At 42.4% G+C, this 25,021-nt stretch overlaps 1 protein-coding gene across 7 annotated transcripts in view; it reads left to right on the top strand.

Moving 5' to 3' along the window:
* Positions 1-25,021, top strand: part of CACNB4 (calcium voltage-gated channel auxiliary subunit beta 4) — a 132,188-nt gene that overhangs the window by 73,505 nt on the left and 33,662 nt on the right. For 6 of the 7 annotated variants that reach the window (XR_011142015.1, XR_011142014.1, XM_068949387.1 and 3 more), the window contains 3 exons: positions 19,859-19,978; positions 20,785-20,907; positions 24,757-24,887. Coding sequence is in view for 5 of the 7 variants with exons in the window: in XM_068949387.1 (XP_068805488.1) it covers positions 19,859-19,978; positions 20,785-20,907; positions 24,757-24,887 (374 nt within the window). In the remaining 2 variants the exon portion in view is untranslated. Of the gene's footprint in view, positions 1-5,319; positions 5,428-19,858; positions 19,979-20,784; positions 20,908-24,756; positions 24,888-25,021 lie in introns of those variants that run through there. The other variant, XM_068949385.1, reaches the window with a different exon arrangement.

Genomic DNA, 25,021 nt, shown 5'->3' with positions numbered 1-25,021 from the left:
TAGAGGCAAATAAACCAGAAGGTCACACCTCTAGAGTCTGTCACTACCAAAGCATTGTTAGTAGCCTATCTACAAACTTACATGTTAGCTTAAAAAAACCCACAAAACAGGCAGATGTTGTAGTTGGCCTGATTACGAGGTTCTCATAAATACCATCAAAGGATGGGTGCTTCGTTGCCCCTGTGGACTCCTGAGGTGTGATTTTGGGGTGATGCTCTCTATGCCCAGCTCCAAAAATTCACCCTTGAACATTCGCAAACTCATGCTGGTAACCACATACTCATCGTTCTGCTCACAGTAAAAGAATACATAATGGCTTTTAAATGTGCCAAAACCCCCACGGTAGCCTGTATTCAGAGGTAAAATAAGCGCAAGAGCAGGGTGTAAGCAGGCAGACCCGGCGCCGGGCGGCCAGGTTCCCGCAAGGCACCGTGGTGACACCAGGCGCCTGGGAAAGAGAAAGCTAGTGAGGTGAAGTGGGCAGAAGAAAAAATAGGAAAAAACTTGAACAGCGTGAAATAAAGCAAGAGGAGAAATGAGAGCTATTCCTAATCCAGATCTGTTTAGATTAAATGCCCTTGGAGCTGTATGAAGGAACTACATCTAGATGTGTTTTTTAAAAAAAAAAAAAAGTGTTTCACCCATATCAGCATAACATGCCATCACATCAAAGGAAAGCCTCTGTAATATTTATAAGCCTGCTAGCTATCCGTCCTGTGCGTGTCTCTTGATACTTGTGCCCCGATGTGAAAGCAAACAGAGGAGTTTCTCATATGGGGACTCATTTGTGCAAGACGTGGCAAAAACAGATTCAAACAGCTCAGCTGATTCTTTCATTTCGGCTTAATCACAGTATAATGATAATAAAGCTGCCCACAATGCTCTGGCAAGGGCAGGAATTTGTGAGCCTGTCACAGCACATAATGCAGCCCAAATCGGTATCCATATCGGCAGGCGAAAGGAGGTCCCTTCGTCCCAGGACGTTGCGCTTTGAGAGTAGTGTGTGTGCGTGTGTGTGGCAGGGGGGAACTGCAGGCTCAAGGAGCGGCTTAGAAATGCGCTTTTTGGCTAAAGACTTGGTGCTGTATGTCGGAGGAAACGTGGTAGACCACATATGGTAAACACAGATGCTTATGTGGCTGGCAGCATGATTAAACCAAGTTTCATTTGGGGGCAATATTTGTCTCCTTTTCCCAAAGACTTATGGAACATTCTTGACTTCCTGGCACGTTGTTTGGGAGAAACACGAGCGCGTTTCCAGACGAGCTCGTTTAGAATAGCAGGTGCATTTTTATTAGCTGGTATATTATTAGCAGATGTCATAAAACCCAATAGTAGTAGCTCCCCCAGAGCCTTGGAAAGATCACTCAATATTTTCAAGAGCCAAAGTAACTAGAAAAAATAAAGCAGCATCTTTAAACTGTTGCAGCTTTAGTTTGGGGCTTTTTCATCATTCATACCATTTTTTAATCATTCATATCATATTTTTTATCATATCTTTTTTTTATCATTCTGAATAGGTTTTGCGGAAAAACAGGGACCAGCTGCAGAGATTAAAGTAAAATCTGGACTAGAGGTGTTCAGCTGTCGATGCGATCTCAGGTCTGACTATAAGGAATTGGAATGAAACGCAGATCAGAACAGTGCCAGACAGATCTTTGCTCTTTTATGGTTTGAATAAAAAAAATGGAATTGGAAGGTTTGTGTATGGATCAAACTTTGTGGTTCAGACACATGTTTAGAGAAAAACACTCTGAGCCTTTAGCCATCTACCTGGCTTTGATCCTCAGCTTTCAGTTTGCCTGGAGACTGCAGAAAGAGCGCCTAAGGTGGTGTATTGTGTGGAAAGATCGTAAATTAAAACCTCTTTTCTGACACCCTCCTCCTGAAAAAAATTACATTGGGGGAGGAGTAGGAAAAGAATAAGCAGATTTTCATGTTTGTCATCTTCCAGTTCTCCTGTGAATGCCATAGGCATATACATAACAGGCTGTAGCAGCCTCCCACTGTGACAATTTCAGGCTAGAGATGCCCCAGAGAAACTCTGTTTTTTGTTTTTTTCCTCTCGCTGTTTGTAAGGATGCGGACTGCTCTGAGGCCCAGTCCCAAGGGAGCTGACGAGCAGACCGCGGCCTGGAGCCGAGTGATTTAGCTGCAGGCCAGCCATTGTGGTAGCACGACTTCCATCTCTTCTCAGGCTGCCCGATGGCCATGAATGGCCTCCCGGGCTTAATGCTGGCAGAGTTTGAAGGACACAGTAGTAAAAACTGGCAAGTTAGTGCTAGGAACATGATTCAGCCAAGTCCTCATGCAGGTGCTCACAGGGACGTGAAAAGTTCCTTTGACACGAAAGGCGTCAGAGGAACTGAGCAATGTGCCATGCTGAGGAAGAGCATTGGGCTAAGCATGTGCTTACTTCCTTTGCTGAATAACGGCCCAAAATGATACCGGGAGCTAAAAACTGTTCTTGTGAAATGGGCTAGGTAACTTTGGGTGCTTTTAGGGCTTTTAGGATATTTGACATAGTTTTTGTGTGTGCGCGCGCGCACGCTTCATGTAGTTGCTACCGACAGAGGTGAGATATTGGAGTAGTTAGACTAGTACCACAATACATTTGGCAACTTTTTTATTGCTAATGAATATTAGTAATAATTAGTTACACAATAATGTGTAAATGCATTTTTACAGTCAAGAGAATGCAAACACTGATAGACTAACTAGTAAAGCATTTTGTCCATCTTTTATATTTTAAGGAAATTATGCTGTCTTTTTTGCCACTAAAAAAAAACCAAAGTCTAGTTTTGACCAGTTAGCATTTGAGATTCTGACACGTCAAAGATAGTCATTCAAGTTTATGGTTATTTATAATGATTAGAAATTAATTTTCTCAAAATATGAAAAGGAAAAATCTAGAATGACCAACATATCAAGTAACCACTAACTTGGGTTTTGTTTTTAAGTCTATGTAACTCTTTAAACTAGAATTTTTCTGTGTTTTAACACCTAGTGAATATATACCTGTAATACAAATGATACAAAATCTTGTACATATTACACGTTCACTCAAGCATTACTGCAAAAGATGCAGTATTTTGGCAGTAAATGTATATATTAATAATACTTTTTTTTTTTCCTTTTCACCAAATTTCTTAGATATAAAAACACAGTCTGTGCTGAACTGAAGGCTGCTAGAACAGCGACTGCGAGATTTTAAATTCAGGGGAAAAAAAGAAATAATGGAAAGAGATGTTAGAACAATTGCCCTATTTTGTAATAATTAGTATTCACAAAGAAGAAACCTGTTCTAACTACCTAGTAATTTCCAAATTGCTGAGACACCTAATGAGTTGTCTTAAATAAGATTACCAAACATACAGAAAGAACTAATTACCGAGCATTTAATTCTGAAATCTGAACTCAGTGCAGAATGGTTATGCAGCTGGCTTTTGTGTGTGTGTGTGTGTGTGTTGGTTATTCAGCAAGAAAATGATTTGGTTGTGAACTGAACCTTGTCCTGTTTGGACTTTCAGTGACACATTCACATTGTCTCTTAGACTTGCATTTGTGAAAAAATCCTACAAAAATGCCATCCCACAGCTCTGCCGTGCCTGGTTATTTAGCATTATGGCAGCTGTAACAGATTTTTTAATTCTAGAGGATATTAAAAACAAAACGGGCAGGACTCCTATGTAGAATGAGTTGTAGAGATTACAAAACCCCTACACGTGGGAATAATCCCTTTGGATTAGCATGAAGAGTTGCAAGGTCCAAAGCACATGAGAGTCAGTGATTTTGTGCCAAGGGAACAAAAGTAAAAAAGACTACAGCATGTTAAATCCACCCTTGCTGCTTTCCAATTCCAGATCTAGTTCTTGGGATTAGAAGGACTCCCAGGGAATTGTGGTAGGTGCAAAGTCCCTGCTGGTTGCATGCAGCTGTCAGGGCTTCCCAGCAGGCAGCCTCCTGCGGCAGCCTGCGTCTCCTGCCTCGAGTGCTCCTAGACAGCCCGCTCCAGTGCTTAGGAGAGGACCTCTCTGCCGCGTTTTACTGGGAGAATCTGCTAGCGCAGAGAGGTTTTTAGGGTTTTTTTTTTTTTTTTCCTGGCGCCAAGTTTGGATTGCAGCACGACGGTAATTTCATGCCAAATACAAAAATACCCATGGGTTTGTGTTTGCCTCTTGATTACATCATCTGCTCAATGATTAAATTTAGCTGCCTGCCATGAGCGCTAAAACCAGATGAACCCCAACCTGGGCCAACAGTAGTGGCCACTGTGTTATTTAAAATGTTTCATGTAAGGTCCACAAGTTCCAGTTCCTGCTTTCATCTAAAAATACATTGCTACCTATAGTCTATAATACTCGTCATTATGAGATACTCACATAGTGACCTGTGTGCGTTAAACCTACGTTTTCCAGCAGCGTGGGCAGTACCAGTACTATGCCAGCCATACGTATGGGCTCATCTTGAGCAGAGGGACTGAACAGTGCACAGGTACCGTTGTGAGGCAGGGTTTGCACTGGGTCTCAGAGGAACTGCATCTGAAATGAAGAGGTCTTCCTTGGAAAAAAGAAGCCTCATTCCTTGAGTGCACGTGGTATAGGGCAGCATACGGCCCTGCATCTAGCATCGTGCCTGTTTGTTCTCCTTTGGCAGTGTACCGTTGAGGTTCTGGAAACTTGTTAAGGAGATCTGTTGCCTCATGTGAGATGTGCGTTGACCTCAGTCCTCACTGGAAGTTGGAGAGGACTGAGGACAGCCAGTCTTTTTCAGGTTTAGGCTCCAGTTCTTTATGAATGCATCTTGTGTAAAACAAATAACAGACTCATGTGTGTTTCCTGCTGATGAAATCAGACAGTCTTGCTTCTCCCTATATCAACTTAGGTTTTTAGCTACTGCAGAAATGAGCTGCTTGTTAGAGCTTTGTCTGAAGAGCGACTGTACAGATGGCATTAGGGGATCCTGTGTTGGCTTTGCTGTGAGTCAGGAGTTATAAATGCGTGTGGTTGCACTTGTTCTCCAGCTGTTTAGTTGGTATTCTAACGCCTGAAACTAGAGCTGGGATCTGAAAGTCAAACTGAATCCTTTCCTGTTCCTTGTAGCATGGCTAGTAATAAATTAATCTTTGCTCTTTTCTTCCTGTGCAGCCCTTCACATGGAAGGGAGCATCTGAGGAGCCCAAATAGAAATCATTTCCTCCTTTAAAGAACAACTCAGGGGTTTGTCTCAGCTCATTTTTCTTCCAGTCTCCTGTCCTCTAGAGGAGGAATGGCCGTCTCTCTTAGGATTGTCTGCTTTATGCTAACAGACCTGGGATTTTCTGTGTAGCCTCCCATGGGCCGAGGTGTGTCTGTCCTGCTGACTCAGCTTTGTACGTGGTTTTCTGCAAACGTTAACAGCGTCTCAGTGGTGCAGCAGCATAGCTGGGTATGTAATAGGATCTAGGAGCTAGTGCTTGAGCACATTAACAAGGGTTATTTGAGAAACGCAACACATTTTATGGGGGGAATGTATGTTCTTAATGAGTAAAACAAAGAAGTAGGAGTAAAGCTTGTGTTTTCTTTTTGGTTCTGACTTGCTATGTAATCATTGTGTACTTTACGTTATGCATCGATGGTAATGGGGATACTTGTGTCTATCCAGAAGATGTTGTAGGACTTCACTCATCCTGACAAAGCTACAGAAGGGCTGGTGTTACAGTGATACTTTGCACCCAGGCTCTTTTGTAGAGGGTTCAGTGCAGCATGTCCTCAGAGAAAAGAGATTTAACTTTTTCCTATGAAGATTTTTTTTTTTTCTTCTAGAAAAGTCCTTCCTTTAAGTATCAAAAAAACAACAGAGAATGTTAAACTTTACTGCAGTGCTTTCTTGGCTGTCCCTGCATGATGCCACGCCTGAAGCGTGGCACTGAAAAGGAGATGACCGCACAGCTCTTCATCTTCTGTTTTGTGAAGCACTTTTGAGGCTTCAAAAAACTGCTGTTTGTAACAAAGGAGGTCTCTCATTTCTTATTCCTTGCCCTCAGGATCTCATGCAATTTCTTTCATGTCTCCATCTGTAATACTATGTCTTGGCTAGCAGACTTAGTCTTCCCTAGTCTTTTTGGTTTGTTTGATTTCCGTATTTTTCTTTTTGAAGGTATCTCTTGATTTTCTTTCAACAACAAACAATGCCTCTTTTTTCATGAACTCACTGGACTGCCATGCACACGCTGCCAACCCAAAGTAGCATGCTCTTCTTTTTCTATTTTTATTTTTATTTTTTTTAAACAAATGAGAAGTGATATTGTTAAGGATACTTGAGGACTTTTTATTCACATTTCTAAAACTCAACTGTACCCTTTCTTGTTTTGGAGTGTTTCGCTTTCTCAATTACCCAACTTTTGCTCAGCTTTTTAAGATCAGAAAGGATGAATGTTCTTAGCTGAGGAATTTCTGACCGGTAGAAAAAGCTGCCCTGTGTGTTGCATTCACTTGTGTCCTGCAGATAGGAATACAGGGGAGAGCACAACTGTTTTTTCTGTTGTGTGAATACAGTTAAGAGCTAATAATTCATGGCTTCAGTGAATGTGCTGCCATAAAAGTGTAAAAAAAAAAAAAAAAAAAAAGAAAAAGAAATGGCTTGAGTCCTCTGATCAATTTTTAGATGTTGGTCTTCATTCTTGTCTAACAAAATTGTAGTGCATAGAGAAATAAGGTGGCACCTTGTGCCCTGACTAGGGACGGAGCTTTAGGCTTTGGGATAGTTGCTTGTTTGTTTTTGAGCAGCGCTGAAGTCCCCGCTCCGACTGAAGTCTGAGCAAGCTCTGGTTGTTTGTCACCAAAGATGGGAGTGTAGGTGCTTTTTATTTTTTAAAGTCAGTGGATGCATAAGGCAATGGCTGCAATGGAAAAGAAGTGAGAGTGATGAAGAGCTTAATCCTAGTAATAATAAAACAAACCTTGAGTGGCTTAAACCTCTCAATATATGGGAAATAGAGTCACCTCTCTGACAGGGTTATGTTAATCTTTTGCCTATATATACTGTGCTGGTAGTATAAAAACACCTGTCATTATGTCTCTGTACATACCTGCCAAATTACTAAGTGCTGTTTATAAGTAGTTGTAAGAACTTTGTCATACTGTAACTTGAATGAATAACTCCCACTAAATACGTACCCTGAAAAACAGCCAGTAATTTTTCTCTCATTGGAAACAGTGCTCTTGTGGACAACACGTAGTCGCCAAACGCAGGCTTTGCCCAGGCCCTGTGTGCAGTGTCGTGGATGGGTGGGACTGTGGCTAGGCAGGGAGGGCTGCTTGTGCCTGCTGCCTCTGGCACGCGCAAGGCAACCTTACTCTGAGCGGCGCGTTGGCCTCCTCTTCTGGCCGTGAGCAGCGGGCTCAGCACAGCGTGGACTGCACCGAAAGCTGTTTGCCATGCGTTCAGTTAATGCCTGCGAACCTCGGGAAAAGATGGCATGTCGTGAACACAGTTCCTTGTAGAGCAAGGTGATGTGGAGATGCACCTTTGCACGCTTGCTAATATGAGCTTTTGCTTGGAAGGCAGAGTCTGGTGCAGAGTGCTTGTTACAGGCATAAAAACAAAGGAAAGAGCAAAGTGTTCATGTGCAAAACGAGCAACTAGTAACTGAAGCGTAATATGTTGTCTCAGATGCTAGTTTCCGTGGTGAATTCCCATTCCTCCTTTTGCAGATAAGACTCCGGCCATTCAAGTAATGGAGGTGGAAGGACAAGATTTTAGCGCTGTGTTGCTGCAGAAGTTATCGTGGGCGGCAGTCCTGCGGCTTGCGTAACCGTAGCCATGTGGTAGTGAAGTGCTCAGTGACAAAAATGGACATCCGTGTGAGCAGTTTAGCTGCAAAAAGACAAGCTGCAGCCTCGTGACGTTCTCCAGCTCTAGTTAGGCAAACGCAGAAACTGCCTCTTGTGGCTGATGTAGATGATACTATTTCTTTGTTAGCACAGAAAAATGGTAATTTAACGATGTCAGCAGATACTGGGCAAAGTAAGAGGCCAGAGAGATAATCAAAACATGCCTGCCCTGTTCTAGTTAAAATCTTTCCTCTGAGAATGCTGATTTATTAAAACCAAAGGTTTTGAAGGGAAAGGCTTGTTCCAAAACCCAAGGGGAAAAGTTTGTAGCTAGCAAAATATTTGGCATTTCTGACAAGATGTGTTGTGTTTTGTTTTGTTTTTTTCAAATTCAGAATTATTTCTGAAAATAATACTGTATCACAGTCAAAGAAGTCAAACTTAGTAAGTTTTGATGTAAGATTATCAAAACTATACGTTTCAGTTGTTGCAAGCCAAAAGCTTATTTTGAAGTTTCAATCTGGGAATGATTTTGACATTTCAACCTTCTGTTCTCGTTTGGGATGATGAAATCTTGCAATCTCATCTACATCAGAGGAAGAACAGTTCTTGCCTGCTTATGTACAAAATGCTGTTGTTACAGTACTCACATTATTATCATGAAACATATTGAGTTCAACTGGAATATAAATTTTATAAGTTTAGAATGAACTTTTCCATCTTTTGCTGCTCGGGTAAACTGAGTAATTGCATCTGTGGTGGGTTAGAATATAGCATGGCTTGAGGGCAAGGGTTAGTTTGCTGTTTTCTGCGTTTCTCCCTGAGACTAAATTTCTTTGGAAGTTGAAGAAGCACCTGAAAACAGGTCCTTTATAGCACCAGCATCCCTGTGAGTCAGTAACGGTGCCGCATCCTAGCACCCTGCCGCCCGTGCCAGGGAAACAGTGGTTAACATGCAAGTCTCCGATCAGAGGTTCTGACAGCTGGAGGCACGGCCAGCTGCACATGAAACTAAAAGTGTTAAAGTGCCCAATTAATCATGAATGGCTCCATTCAGTGGAAGGAAACACTTTCGGGTTCTTGCAAAGTGGAAGTCACGAAAAATTCAATCCCAGTGATGGTTAGTATTCAGTTCAGTTCTAAGCGACTAGTGTTAACCAGTCGTCTTTCCATTGTTCCACGTCTAGAAACAAAATTTCAATTTCTCTGTGTGAAAGTTTAGTCTTTCCTGGCAGCGCTGTAACAGCAGCTCCATTCATTAATGGGATACTTTGCTGTTCCTGTGGAAGTTGGAAGTAGGAGAGATCTGTCAGGTACAATGTCCAGCTGTATCCAGGGACATCGGAAGTGTCCTTTAGTCTCCAGCTCATTCAAGGTTGCACCCTGAAGTCTACTTCTGATGGTGTGGTTCTTGGTGACGTGGTTCCTAAAAGCAAACAACTGCGGAGGTCAGAGGCATTGGGCTGTCTCTCTTCTCTAGTGCACGTAGGAGTCCAATCCCAATTGGCATTGTGGGCCACAAGTGCTACGTGATGCAAATTTAGGTTAGCAATAGGTTTTTCCTTTTATTACTTGCTTTAACAGCAGATGGTTCTGCTGGTTTCTGCCCCAGCCTGTAGCCTCCTTGGTGGCACTGGAAGCTACTCGGAAGAGAACAGTTACGGTCAGGAGAGAGAAATTACTAGTTTTGGAGGGGGTGGAAGGAGCTCAGCAAGAAACTGCTAGCTATGCATTTGCTAGCAAATACCCTGCTCCAACAATACTGGCTGCGGCTTGCCATGTTAAATTGCTCGCAGGGAGGGAGCCGTGGCCTGTTCTTGGGTGAGTAGAAGTGGAGCCCGAGGAGAGAGGGCCTGGCCGCTACAGGAGATCTGCTAACTTGGAAGAAGACTGGTGCTAGCTGCATCTCAGGCACCAGTTCAGCAAAGTTGACAGGCAGAGTGGCCAGCGTCGTAGCCGTGCTGGCACAAAATGCTACTGAGGGGAAAAGGCAGAAGTTAGGCAGAAAAGCCACTGCTGAAATGTTGTGCAAGGCGTGGTGTAAGAGTGCCCAGTGCTTCCTGCCACGCATACTTATTTTAGCTTTGCATATGTCATGTGCTTCCGAGACTGCACAGCTGAAGGGAGCAAAATACTTTTCCAGGGAAGGAAGAGAAATAAGAGATAGAAAGTGATGTGGGGATGCCTAAATCTCTTTTAGTATTACATGAAAAATAGAGGTAGACACCAGGTATGTGAACGAAACCTTCCTAAAGTGGAACTGGCCTGGAGTCCGTGATCACTGCAGTGTGAAGGAATTACTCTGCATGTTCTTCAGTCTTGAGAAAATTGTAAAGACTGTTTCAGACTGTGTTTGCATCAGCCTGTGTTCATGTCATTAAGTCCAGCAAATAACTGCAAAAGAACAATAGAGTTTTAAAATGCTTGTAACACAGAGGAGTTACAGAATTGTTTCTCACACTGGTTCTCCCTCTGATTACAGCAGTCGTCCTAAAGTCCTAGGGATGCTTTAGAGAGTTTTCTGAAGATCATTTATCTTTAAGGAAGAAAGATCCTCCTTTGTATCTATAAACTTCCACCACAAGGGCTATTTTGAATCACAGAAATAATTTACAACGGGTTATTTCCCCCCATTTCCTGTTATCTGTCTATCTAGACTTGATGAAGAGAAGGAGGATTTTGGTAAAAAATGCCAATCTTTTTCTTTGTTATGCACAGTTAATGAGCAAGTTTTGTATTCACTTCATTAAGCCAATGGCCAATCATTCCTGTATGAATCTGAAACTTGAGTGCGGTTCATGAATCTTATGCTATGTTTTGAGCAAGATGGGATCAAGATGGAAACCAGGATTCTGACTACGTTTGTTCTAATTTTGGGGGTTTATCCAAATAAAAACCTTGGTGAAGTGAAAGTTTGGGGAGAGATGGGGGAGAGTATTGCTAAGAAGAGAGCTTTAGATAGAGTTTAAAGACGTTGATAAACTGGAGTGAGTTCAGCCACCAAGATGTCGGAGGCTGGAGGACGTGGCCCATAGGGAGAGAGGCGGAGGGAGCTGCGCTTGTTCAGCCTGGAGAAGAGGCAGCTTGGGGACCCCACGGCAGCCTGCCCGGACCTGCCGGGAGGTTACTGAGAAGATCCAGCCAGGCTCAGTACAGTGGTGCACGGCGGGAGAACGAGGGACAACGGGCCTAAGTTGAAATGGAGGTGTAAGGGACAAATTTTCCTGTGAGGACAGTCGGGCAGCACAGCAGGCTGCCCAGAGCGGCTGTGCAGCCTCCGTCCCTGGAGCTTTCCTGCGACCCGCCTGGACGAAGGCCTGAGCCCTGGCCTGAACTCGGAGGCCTGCTCCGAGCAGGGCTCGGACCGGCCACCCCCAAGTCCCTCCCAGCCTGTCGGCATAACACAACAGTAGCAGCATGCAACGAATTACCACATACGACAAGCTTCCGTATCTGTATATTCATCTGTGTAATTTTCTCTTACACTAACAGTTAAATAAATTACAGGCTCCTTGTGCAGTAGTGCTGTTGTGCAATAGCCGTCAGTGGGGGATTCGCTGGCTGTCCCCAAGCTCTCGGAGATGGGAACGTGGCAGTGCTGCCTGACCATGGAAAGGGGCCTGGAGGGGAAAGTCACAATGTCCTTAAAAGGCAGTGGCTGGTTTTGGCATTTTTTCTTACACAGAACAACTGAACAATGCTAATGAACAATCTTGTTTTGTACAATGTTGTTCTCCTAAACCTCAGTTGCGCTATGCGTGCATCCACATGCATGCACATGCTGGATATCTGCTAGAGATTTTTCAGCTGAGGTTCCAACCACCTTAAAAGCATTAGAGTGCTTCTGATTCAAATAGTGAGTCAAACTAATTTTTTGGTATGCTCTGTAATCCCTGTATTCAGCATCCAGGCAGGACCATTAGGGTCTTTGGGACCTTGCATATTATGCCTTGCAGGAGATGAAACTGTCTTGAGAAGCCAGAAGTCTGTAGAGAGAGAAAGTTGAAAATACAAAGTGGGATTCCCTTTGTGGGCAGGAGCTAAGGGGAAGGCCAGGAAGAGTGGCAGGCAGGGATGAGGACAGGGTGGGATAAGACTGATTTTTTTTTTTTTTTCCAAAAATATCTCGTGCTGTTCCTAGCTCACATATTATTCAGACTCCAGCAAACCATTCAAAATAATTAGCTGCCTGGAGGTGTGCTGCCACTCCTGACACTTCAGCGTTTTAAAGCACTGTGGATTTTCAAACTGAACTCCCTATTATTGCTAAGACGTTTTTCAGGCTCTCAGCTGGAAATAATGTATGAACACACGTACTTGGGCTTTCCTCTTCAGTGGCATGTATGCTTTATTAAGCAGAGTGATTGCCATGTGTGCTCAATGTCTGCATATTCCTGGATAGAGAGATGCTCTCAAAGTGCCCGTAAGCTATCTCGTCTGCAGGAGTAGGATGCCTACAATTAGACAGTGCTGCCCTATTGTCTTGCTTAATGCATAAGGCAGAAGCTTTCTCTCTGATCCAGGTTTGGTTTCAAAAGTGCTTTCTGTGTTGTGGTGGACTCTGCAGCACCCTAAATCTTTTCAAAAGAGATTGCACGTCATCTGGCTTGTTGGAGCTTCTGATGGATTGATACTTTAATTGCACAAGCTGTATGACGGAGTGTTCCAAGTTACGGCTGGATAGAGAGCGACTTAGGTCTGTGTATTTGTGGTAGCCGGAAAAGATGTATTTGTGACCTCACTGAAATCTTTATTCTTTTCCTTCTGAAACCGTAGCAGCTGAAGGCTGATACTTTTTTCTGCTCTTTCCTTTAGCAAGCGGGAAGGCTGGACCTGTCGTCTATTGCTCGTAGTGCCCAGGGAGAGGATGCACGAGAACTTTAACCTCCCTCACCAGACCGAGGCATAGAAACACGATGGTCACTAGCAGTAGTCTTGTTGCCTTTCCCAGCCATCCAGCCAACTTAGCACGCCTCTTTCAGCAGCCTCAAGTGTACGACCGCATCAGGGAGCAAGAGAGAGCGGTGTGCTATTATTTTATAGTTGCTGAATACATAGACTGAGTGTTCTTTCTGCTTTAGCGGAAATATTTTTTTTCCTACCATTATTGTCATGCTTGAAACCTCAGTGTTTTTACCAGTGCTGCACTATACTGATTGATGAGAGAAATACATTGAATAATTTATTGAATGACATAAGTAAATTAAAATAATTTCAATTGAAATAAATTGATAAACTGAAAGAAAAACGAATTCTTAGCAATGCAAGGTAAAGTGGCTGTGAAATATGAAACAAGTCTTCCATTGCCTTGAAAAATACAATTATTTAGCAAAGCCTTTTTCCTTCAAATTGTCAAATCTGTTGTGCACTTGAACTCATGCTGTATAGTCTCACTTCACAAGGTTGCTGTATCTCCCAGAGGGCTGTGAAGTTGAGGTTGTGTAACAGTTAGCATGGTGACGGGTCCTGGAACAGTATGTGCCAAACTAATCTAATCTTGGTGTAAAATCTACATCACTTCACGCTCTAAAAGCCCTCTATTCCCAACAGGGACAGTGGCCATTCATGGACTTTTGCAGTTTGAAAGGTGAATATGCTTGTAATGCTTGCACGCTATGCATACACGCATTTGGTTTGTATTTGAGGAGAGATAATTTAGGACCTTGCCATGTGAAATTATGGACTTATGCCATATGCCCCAAACTATATCAGCAAATTATACCAGTTTGCTGATATGAGCTATATAAAAATAAAAAAAAGTAGAGGGACTTTTTGATAGAGTTTTGGTGCACAGAAAAATGTCTTCCCTCTTCTTTCTTCTCCTCTCACTTCCCTATAGACTACTAACATAGTTTTCCTTCTTCCTTTATGGTCAGGCAGTTAGTTATGCTTTCCCAGCTGTGAAAAGTGCATGGATATGTTTTAATATTTAGTATGATCACATCTACTGCAATTTCTATGAACATGAGCTATCAGCCCAGAATGTCATTGCACTTGGTGCTGTAGAGACATGAGTATTCATGTTGACTTGTTGCACAAGATAAATATGTCATATTCGGATCTTCGATGAGACATTTTAAATAAGAACAATAAAAAATATAAAAAGCGATGCTTTTTCTTGTGCAGTGGTCAAAAAATATTCAAAAGCTGGACTTTTGAGGATAACAAGGGTTATTATGATTTTATGGGGTATTTGCGTTGCAGTAGTTCCCAGAAGTCTTAAGAAGGATTCTGAGTCCCGTTTTGTAAGTAGAAGTCACTGGACTGCCAAGAGTCCAGTGCAGCTACCAATGCATCCTGACTGCTGAACGTAGGATGCGGAAGTCGAGGATGACGTTAAGAGAAACAAAAGAGGGGACCATGAAGTCGGTGGGATCACTTGCAAGGGTAAACATCCATGCATGAGTAAGACTGTATGATCTTGCATAGTGTGCAGTAGTGAGAGTCAGGAAGAGTAAACCTTAATCTTGGTGGTCTGCTCTAAATAGAGGGGACTCTCAGATTTCTTGACCCATGCGTATGGTACCTTAAAGAATGCCAGTTTTTATCGCTTACCTTGGATTGCCTTTTCTACTCCTGTTGCCAGTATTTGCGAAAGCATGCCTTGTTTTCAGTGTGATACTGCAGTGCAGCATCACGGGAGTCGCATTCCTGGGGCTGTATCTTTCAGATAAGCCACTTGCTATTTGGCATAACTTGCAAGAGCAGGGATCATGCAGATGTGATTGTACCAATCCATATCATTTGGCTTACAAGCGGTGATTAGTATTGAAGAGCAGCCTGGGGTAGCCTTGCAGTAATCAGCTACTTTGGTTAAGACTGCTTTGTTCTGACAGCACAAAATAGGTCAGTGCTCAAACATATACCACTAAAAGCCAGTACTGGAAGCTCTACATCCAGCATGGGTATCTATTTCTGTGAAACTGCCTTATGGAGCTACACGAAATCAGATCCAGAGGATTTGAATTTTATGTATGTGTGCGTGTATATATATGTACAGATATGAGCCTGTGCCCTTTTTTTGCACTCTTTCACCATACGCAGATGATTTCTCCAGTCAGCCTCCATGTGTGATGATGGTATCTGTCCTCTCTGTGATGGGTTCTGTGTTTTGTTCTCATACACCTTCCAGTACATAGAAAATTAAAAGGAAAACGACGTGGTGGAAGAGCACGTGGGTGATGAACAGTGTCTGCTGCTCTTGATGACAGCAGAGCTGGTTCTGTCTCAGGCGTCAGGCATGTCAGGTTATGGTGCGTTCCTGTTGCCGCATGTTACGTTGGGTAGGACTCTGTCGTATCGGAAAGAAGCCAATTCCTACTGCCATATAGTGTGTGTATTTATTACTGTGCTTTTTGATTTATTATTTGGAGACTGATTCTTTTTTCCTTCTTAATTTCTGCTGCAGTTGAAGCTTTGTTTTCTGTAAAGTAGTAAAAGTGATGATCAGCAGCTATGTTTTGCGTTTTCAAAGTGTATAATGGGTATTAAATGATTAGCTCTTCTTGTTTACCACTTGGTCTGTCTTTGCAACTCGTGATCTGTTCTTTTTTCTGCTCTCACTGCTTTGAACAATCGAGGCTCTGGAATGGAGGACGGGCTGTAACTTTAGGACTAGAATATTTGACCATATAAATTCAATCTCTTTTTGCTGGGCTTCCCCTTTAGTCACTGAATAGAGATTTAAGTTGACAGGGTAGTCCAGGCAAGGGGTCTCCTCTTACCCATTTAACCTAGGTACAGTGAGTTGGCATGCTTTGCCCCTTTGATAAGGGAAGAAATGCTGCTATGTCTCTGTTAGTGCTTTATTTTATAGCTGAAGGTTAAATCTTGCCACTGAGATGGGGGAAAGAGAAATATCTGGTAGCCGCTGAGCAGCCAGAGAGGTGGTGTCTTAAGTGCATGAGTTGGACTAAGTGCTGTGGCTGGTGAATGCCCTGGTCGGCGCTACATCCCAGAGGAAGCAGGAGGACGAGCAGCATGTGGCATGTCCAGCTCCCAAACCCAGAAAGAGCCTACGCTGCTATCAGGAGCTAATGCTAGTTTTCAGCCTGTTGGTGTTACCTTTGTTCCAGCTCCAAACTGCAATGCTTGTGTCTCTGCAGGGACGCGGCTGGCCCCGACAGGGCCTCTGCACAGAGCACGCGCGCCTGCCCTTGTGGCCTCCTCTTCCGAGTCACCCTTGTGCGGGGTGGCCGGCGGTCTTCGGGAAGCAATTCTTCTGGTCTAATACAACCATAGCTGAACGTGGGTTCATGTTAGGCAGATCCTGTTCTCGACGCAAAGGAAATCTGCCCTCGTTAGTGACGGTACCGTGCTTGCGGCCGAATTACGAGTACATAAAATGAAGAGAGCATATGCTTATCAGTGGTTCGTTATCAGAAGGCTGCTAATGGATCCGTATTCACAGCAACATGTAGGAGCGTGTTAGTTCACATGGAGAGTAGGAATACTGATTTTTATGATAGGTTACGTAGAGTATATGCCCTTTTGCTGCAGGACGTAAAGCAGTTAAAGGAAAACGACGTGTGTTTGAAAGGCTGTGGCATGGCTGTTCTGGGAGAGCGAGGTGGAATGATGGGTGCTGCAGATACCTCAGACACAGGTAATACTGGCATTAGGCTCTTGGTGCTCCAGGGTGCAATCCTCAGACTTTTCCTAGCTCAACAGTAAGGGGAAATACGATAAAACTGCTAGGGACTAATATATATTGTAAAAAAATACTTGTTAGAAATGGAGCAGGGGCTCCTTAGGCATAGCCATTTTCTATTCTTTGGTTCTCCTCAGTACGATCAAGACTGAAGAAACAGTATTGATAGGTGCCCTACAAGCTGCTGAAGAGCTGCTCCTCTTACCATGGTTTGAGATGGTCTTTTCTGCATCAATTTCTTCAATCATAAGGGCAACAAAACAGAATACTTTTTTTTTTAACTTGCAGCTACCTTTAGAGCTGCTTTTTCCAGTTACTTGCATCCTGCAGAAGGCATCTTGCAGAGCGCTCGCAGAGCTCAGACAAAGCACTGCTGGACCCCTTGCCGGGGCCAGCAGTGGAAGAGCCGGTCACGTCCAGGCTTGAGTTTGCAGCACGACACAAAACTGATTCAGTCCTGAGGGGGGAAAGTGAAGAAAAGCCATTTTTGCCCAGGTTCCTGCAACCCCACAGTGTGCCCGAGAGCTCAGAGCACTGCCAAACTTTGTAGGGACTGAACTACTAAGCTTATTTAAATTGCTTTTGAGTTACTAGAGAAATGATAATGTACTTGCATCAGCATGAAACCCTGCATAAGCAGTATGAAGTCTGAGAGATTTGAAGCTGCAGACGCAAAGGTGAAACATTGCTAAATGTATTCTTCACGTTTTTGGCTCTGCGTTTTGGCCTCAAGCTCACCATTACCAACTTTCTCTAATTTTATTGCAAGATGTATGACTGTTTAACTCTTTTTAGAGCTGTCTGCTGTAATCACTAATGATGGAATAATCTTGGCTTTCGTTTCTCTGAAGGAAGCTGCTAGCTTGCCTTATTGAGGGAGAGCGCTATAAAATGAGAGGTGTAAAAGCTCAAAAAGAAGGCAAATAAAAGACCCAGAGGATATTATTTTAATCATATAATTTCTAATCCAGTCTTGTGATTTGGGAATTGGCCATGTCATGTAACATTCTTCTGGCTTTGCACTGGAACTCATGTGGGGTATAATTTATGACATGCAGCTATGTCAAATTATTATGTACAGGAACGGTGAAGGACTTACGTGAAAACAGAATCATGTGAGACTTCAGTTATCTGCCACTAAAACCACGCAACGATGGAGGTTGAGTATGTTGGCCACTCGGACAGCAGCAAACATGAACAAATATTGTTATCTTCAGCGGTGGTTTTTCTGTGAGAGGTTGTGTTGATCTCTCTCCTGTTTTTCTTTGCCTCACCTTATCTAAGCTCTTGAATGAATACAATAACACAGTTAAATACACATGAAGAAGAAAAACCTTAAGTGTTTTCCTTATAAATAGTGTAGGGTTTGGGGGGAAGTTTTTGTATGTTGGTGGATTTTTTGTGGTTCTTTTTTTTTTTTTCACTAAAGCAATGATTTTTTTTTGTTTGTTTGTTTGTGTTTTAAGTTTTCTGAAAGTACATGCTTCTGGACTGAGTTGTGAATCTTTCATAATTTTGTATTGCCTGTTTTGCTAATTTCTGGGGAGTTTGATTTAGAACTCCTAAGAATTGTGATAAGACAAAATAGTCCATTTTACAAAAAAGATTTTGTATTTTTTGGGTAAGAAGTTGTAGTTCAGGGAGAATACATGGGCTTTTTTTCCGTTTTTTTTGTTGGAAATGTGTTGACCTAGTAATTATCTGTTGCACTGGTTCTGTAACATAGTGCAAAATACATAGTTTTCAGTGTATTACTCCTTTCCCTTACTTAAAAACAGTGTTTCTCAGAGCTAGTTACACATTACAATATGTTCCTCCTACGAAATACAATACTGGGGCCAGATCCTTCCGCAACTCTGCATCATCGTAACCCTTTTGAAGTTCTCTACTTTTTTATGATTGGTGTCTTTGTGCAGTTGTTTTTCCTAAGATATGTGCAAGATACGTAGGTTAAAAGTTAGTGAGACTATTATGCAAACCGTATACGGCTCTGTATACTAAACTTTACTGACTTCTGCGGTAGAGAACTAACTGCTGCGGTAGAGGCTCTGGGGAGCGTGCGGTTGCTGCACGTCACGGGCACTGTGGTGCTGCAGCCAGGGCAGAACCTCAGGCCGGGGAGGCTGAAACCCAAACCTCTGCATTGCTAGGAGCAATGACCCGAATGATGACCCAAATACCAATTAGTCTCATGCTGGATTGAACGGAACAAGATTCTGCAGTGCTGGAGTGTGCTGTAAGCAAAGACCGTTGCTCACCAAACTGATATATTAATTGCATTAGTGGCAACTTTGTTTGCTTGAGAAATGGCCCGGTAATGGGCAGATATTTCCCACTTAAAATTTACCTTGGACAGAAAGTTAGACCTAGACTTTAGGATTTTGAGATCTTGGGCTTCCTCCTGTAGTGCAAAACTACTTCCCCTTTTGTACGGATGCTCTCTCTCAGGGGCGCTCTTTGCAGCCTAGGTTCAAGTCCTCGTTGTGCTAGGCTTCTGGACCTAGAGTTTGCTTAGGTGTTTGGAGGGAGGTTTTTGAACTGGGATTTCAGGTTCATAATGACTGAACGTTCCCTGTCCTTATCTTAATCTGTCTTGTAAGATTAAGTCCTCTCTTTCAGTTGGCTCCAGGCAGCCATAAAGATCAGCCGTGCGGGACAATGGAATCAGGTGCTTTGTAAAAGGAGGAGAGGAGCCGCTGCAAACCTCAGGTGTTGCCAGGCTTCCTCAGTAGTGTCCCAGACGAGAAATCGAACTGTGGCAAGATCTAATTTCCTCCCTTATAAGCTGTTACATTCTGCTTCTGCTTGTATGTGCTGTTTTCATTTCATATCATCATATCAGTTGCCCTGTTGAGCAGCTTTTAATAATGTGACTTTTGCTGCTTTTTTTGCTTTTAAAGCACAGAACAATTCTTTGTGTGAGTGGCACTCCACAGTAGGAAGGGAAGTACTTACACAATTGTACTATGTTTACAGGGAGAGATGATTCAAACCAAGCTGTGTAATACCTTAATTGAATTTGATGTGACCTAGCCTTTGACAAAGAGGTGATCTTGGATCCGAGGTTGTCAGACAGGATTTAAATATTGTAGAAGGTTGCTGTACGGTGCCTACAGCTGAGTTTTGTATGCCCATGCCAGCAAGAAAATGAAGAGATTCTTTGAAAGTGGAGAGATACTTTTTTCTTGGGATTTTGTCTTGGGCGAAAGGCATCTAATCTGTAAAGCCAGATTATTTCTCTGCTAAATTCTGCAGGATTTCCTGCTAGACACAGGATATAAAACCTACTCAATAAAATTGGGAAACAAATATTTTAAAGATATTTTATGAATCTAATGGGGGGAGTGTTCTATCTGTTATATATGTTTTTTTAGTGACATGAATTTAATTTTAGGGCTCAGCAGATTCATACACAAGCAGACCCTCGGACTCTGATGTCTCTTTGGAAGAAGACAGGGAAGCAGTCCGCCAAGAAAGAGAGCAACAAGCAGCTATACAGCTTGAAAGGGCGAAGGTTTGTTCTTCTTTTCAGCTTTAACAATAACAAAGTTATGTGGCGTTTATCTGTTGCGTAGTGTTAAAATTCACACTGCTGGTTTATAATGATGATGTCTCTTGAAAGAGTTTGAGAATCAGGTAAGGTTTTCCACAAACAAGATATTTGGGGTAGAGCAAATGTTCCCAGAGTGGAGATACTATTTAAAACAAAGAGCCAAATTCTGTTATTGAAGCTCTGATGAAACTAGTAGGATCTCATTATATAAATGAGGGCAGAAGTGTTCTCTTGCATAGGATAGGGAATGAAAAATAACAGATTCCTACTACAGTGGTATCACTAGACAGTTTTGAATCTGGATTCCGTCAAGGTGCTTGCTCTAGAAATGGGCAGTGAAGGGACTGAGTGGTTTATATCGTCCTGTCGTGTGCTAACATGATGCATCATCTGTGCCGATACCTCTTGGTGAAGGATGTGGCCCAGTGGTTGTTGCTTTGTTTTTATTTCAGCAGGATATCAGAGCCTGCTCAACCTCCTGATGAAATGGGATGCAGATTTCCAGTATTATTTCCGTAGTGTCAGGCATACAGATACTGATCCAAACCACTGCCTTTGTGGTTTAAGTTTAGATCTTCTGTAGTAAGCTGAACTCTGCTGGCTTGCGTGAAATAGTTTGTGTGAAATACACGCTTGTGTGAATTGGTGTATTTGGCAAGTGTCCTCTACTAGATTTTGAGTAATGTGGTACAACAGATTAATTCTTGATTCTGAAAAATACAACATCACTTTTATGCTATGTTTATGATGTCTGTTTCTGTTTGTAGTCCAAACCAGTAGCGTTTGCTGTTAAGACTAACGTGAGTTACTGCGGAGCACTGGATGAAGATGTTCCTGTCCCAAGCACTGCTATCTCTTTTGATGCCAAGGACTTTCTACACATTAAAGAGGTAAAAACAGGGTGTACTTTTTCCCTTTTCACTTACAAGAACTACAATTTGAGCAGCGAAGTCTGAGCCATAGCAGATAAAAGAGAGAGCTGAGTGGAGGCAGCAGAGAACAGCACATCCGTCTGATTAGCGATGCTCTGGTGGTACACCATCCTTTTTAGAGTTCCAGCACTCTGAGTCTGTTATCTTAGACTGTTGAGTATTACCGATTTGTTGTTAGATTTTTGTGCCACAGGAATGAAATTCCATCTTGCTAGATTTTAAACCCCCTTCAACATGGTAGATGCAGATTCTTTTCATCAAATCAAGTTTGTGATGGGTCTGAGACTAGATAAGAGAAAGGGATTGACCAGAAAGTGACGCAGCACCAGTTTATACCGGGTCTTCATAAAGCACCAGATAGCCCTGTAAGAGAGGAAGTGAGACCAAGAATAATACAATAAGAAAAGAAAATATTGAAGAGGCCCTCAGACAAAAAGGTACAGAATTAAGGAAAAAGGAATGGGAGAATAAATGGGCCCTGAGTATGGGGATAGGACTTTGATAGAGGAAAATTCATTTTATTGCATGTTGAGTGAATTTTTTGCAATTCTTTGTAATCTGTCTAAAGTGAGCCCTCCTAATTTGCATAATCCCCTGTTGTTTTGTAGATTTGTATGTAGACTTGCAGCTTCCAAAAAAACATTTTTTCATCTCTGCATTCTGTGGGTAGATTTTAGGGTGTTCAATACTAATTTGCCTCTTTCTTTGAACATTTGTCCACCATTGTTTCAAAGCACCAATCTCCATGAGATTGAACGTATTCAAGAGGAAATCACCTGCTGCCTTATCACTAGAGGCAGAGATTGGTGGTAGAGCACGGGATTTTGCTTTAAGTTCTTTCTCCCAGAGAAGGACATAGGAGAGGCAATTGATTCCCTCATTCCATTTTCTCTTTTTACTGGAAACAGATGGAAGTTTAATATTTTTCATATTTGTGCGGAACAATGCTTACACCCCTGCTGAGGAAGTGGAGCACTATGAAATTGGAATCTGTCTGTTGTTGCATGAAGATTTGGTTTTCTCCTCCCTTAATTCCCTGAGAATGTGTTCTGTTCTTTCCAGCAGCACAACCGAGCTGTACGCGATGTATCCCACCTTCTAAACCTGCTGCCCGTCAGGAAAATGTCCTTTGCTGGCACTCAAAGTTGAACACAAACAGCAGCTGTACACATCACAGTAGAGATCACTTTATCAGCTACCTTCCCAGCGTTTTCCCTTTTGTGCCAGAAATACCCCACACCTGCCATGCTATCTGTCTAGTTTACACGTTGCCTTGTGTAACTGTTCAGGTAGCTCTGTGCGTCACCATTGTAACAAGTATTTGCTCTTAGCTTTCCCAGGACGCAGCTGCCTTTATTGTCAGGCTAGTGATAGAACTTAATGTACCAACCTCCTTTTGTGCTGACCTGTACGCTTTTCAAGGTTAAGTGTCCTGAGTCCTTTGGCATTCTGAGTTTTCTTCCATAGTCTAAATGGCCGGGGCCAGATCCCTGCCAAAGTGCAGGACCCTCACACAGGCACTTCCGTGTCCTGTCACACAGTTGTCTAGTCCCATCTGACTTAGAGAAGTTACTCAGCTGTGCTACGGATTTAGCATAGTTTCACTGATAACCTTCAGTTGCATGAAGTTCTTGGCTCTGCCCCAGTATGATTTCAGGAATGGTTCGCCATGGTGGAGTCTCTGTCTGTACGGAAAAAGGCTTTGCAGAATTTGTTTTTCAGTGATCTGTGAGGCTTCTGTGGACTAGAATAAACATGGTTCCGGATTTTAGAATAGCACTAAACTAAGTAGAAGTAAGGTCACCCTGCTGACAAGATGAAACATCAGCAGTAACTGATGAGTTTCTATATTCAGAACGTGTCCTGTATGTCTCATCTGTCTCCTGCAAGGCCATACATAATGCACTTACTTAAAAGATGAAGTGGCAACAATAACTGACAACGCACAAGAAATCATAGGCATGGCAACCAATAGGAATGAATTGTAGTCCTCCCACACGCTGGATGCAAAGAATGACATATGGGAGGTGGTGACCTAATGAAAATATTCCTGTTTTTCCTTACCGCATCTCTGTCATTTCTGTTGTTTAGATGTCTCAGGGTAACCCTGATTCTGATCTCATGTATAGAAGTGTAAATCAGATGTCCATTACCTGCTAATAGAAGGAGGGTTTGTGTGTTCAAGCCCTGCATTTAGGACCAAAATATAACCGGTAATTCTGATATGACTCAGTTTTTACATTGGTTTAAATTCACTGATTTCATTCGTTGACAGCAGCAGAATGCTAGATCCTGCAAAGTGATGAAGTATGTGAAATATTTAAAAGAGTGTAAATAGTTCTGGGTAATGTGATGCAGAAGCAACATATGTAATATTAAGCTTTCCTTGCTAACGTTCTCTGAATCAGGATCATAACAGCTTGAAGAATGTATTTTAGAAGCTAAAATGATTAAAATAATGGATCCTTTTGCACAAATAACACCTCTGTATGGAGGGCAGGTCTTGAAGGGGGGGAGGGTTTACGTCTAACTTAGACGTATCCTTAAATATGTCTGTGTATGTATGTATGTGCTAATAGGTAGGCTAATATATTTTTCAAAGATATTGAGGCTCTCTATTTTTCAAAGACTTCAATTAGTCACTTTTTATCTTTGACAACTAAGCCATGGTACTTACATGTTTTAGCAGGAATTTAGGTGCTTGAAAATGAAGAGCCAGTAGAACTGATCATTTTTACGAGGCAGCTTCTGTGATGTCTTTCTAACTCATGGTACAGATAACTTGTTTCCTCAGAGCATGAAAACAGGATTGATGCACATGGTGGTCGTAATTACTTGAAGGTCTGTTGTGAAAAGTAATGTTTCTTTTAAACACTGAGATACCTAGTGAGGCATAGCAGAGTACAAGGTTTTCCAAATTTATTCTTCAGAAGCTCTGCCAGCAGCCAGATGCAACAAAACCCTTTGCCAGTGTGATAACACTCTTCATCTCTCCATCATTAAAGTTAGGACAGATTTTCAATAATTCAGAAAAATGTATGATACTAAAGGTAAATAAAAATAAAATTTTATACTTGCAAGTATGTATTAAATTTTCTGCCTCAAGGCAAATTTTTCTTCAGCTGTCATAAATTAGATGGGTAGCATCCAAGTAGTTTAGCTGCTTCTGGGCAGTGGCAGTAAAAATAAACTCATCTGTAGAGAGGTGGCACAACCCTCCAGTTAGCGTTCTAGCATCGTATTAAGCAGGTAGAGGTTTAAATCATTGCTGGAGCTGTAAGCCTCCTGTGTTGTCTTGGGTGGGTTGGTCTTTCTGCGTTTCAGTTTCTGAAGCGGTGTTTATAGAGCTTTCCTACCAGACAAGGTTTCTGGAGGAAAGTGCTAACATGTTAATAACGTCCATCCAAGTACCTGGAAGAAAGGGAGGAGAAGTGGTGGCGACCTTTAGCATAGGCCATTAAGGTTTACAAGGAACCAATAACTGTGGTTTTGATGGTGGTCTGAAGGTGTTTTCTCTTTGCTCAACTGTTTTATGTGGCCTCAGTGGGGTAGTTTGTTGCCTTGGTTCACCAGAAGTTGGTGAAGCCCATTGAACCGATCCCTGGATCTGAAGGAGACATCAACCTTTCTAATACTGGCTGATGCCCTTTAACTTCATTTAACTTTACACAAATTGTCCAGTTCTCAGACTTCAGCGCGAGTCCGGTTTTGGTGACTAGCATGGAGTTAAAAATTGTATATAACAAAATAAGGGAGTTTAGGACATGGAGCATTTTGAACTGAAGCCCGAAACCTTTTATGTTCCAGAAATATAATAATGACTGGTGGATAGGAAGGCTGGTGAAAGAGGGCTGTGAGATTGGCTTTATTCCAAGCCCGCTTCGACTGGAGAATATCCGCATTCAGCAGGAGCAGAAGAGAGGGCGTTTCCATGGAGGGTAAGAATGCTGTAACCTTTTAAAATAATTTAAAATCATCTCTGACACTGGATAATATTTTCAAAGGTCGCTTGATTCTTTTTTATTACATTGTGTTTGGATGAGTGTTTGATTTGGGATTCCAAATGCAAAAA

This window comes from Struthio camelus, chromosome 6, assembly GCF_040807025.1.
Source record: "Struthio camelus isolate bStrCam1 chromosome 6, bStrCam1.hap1, whole genome shotgun sequence".
NCBI classification, from domain to species: domain Eukaryota; kingdom Metazoa; phylum Chordata; class Aves; order Struthioniformes; family Struthionidae; genus Struthio; species Struthio camelus.
Note: the sequence above shows the minus strand (reverse complement) of the source record. Positions and strands in the feature narration are given on the sequence as shown.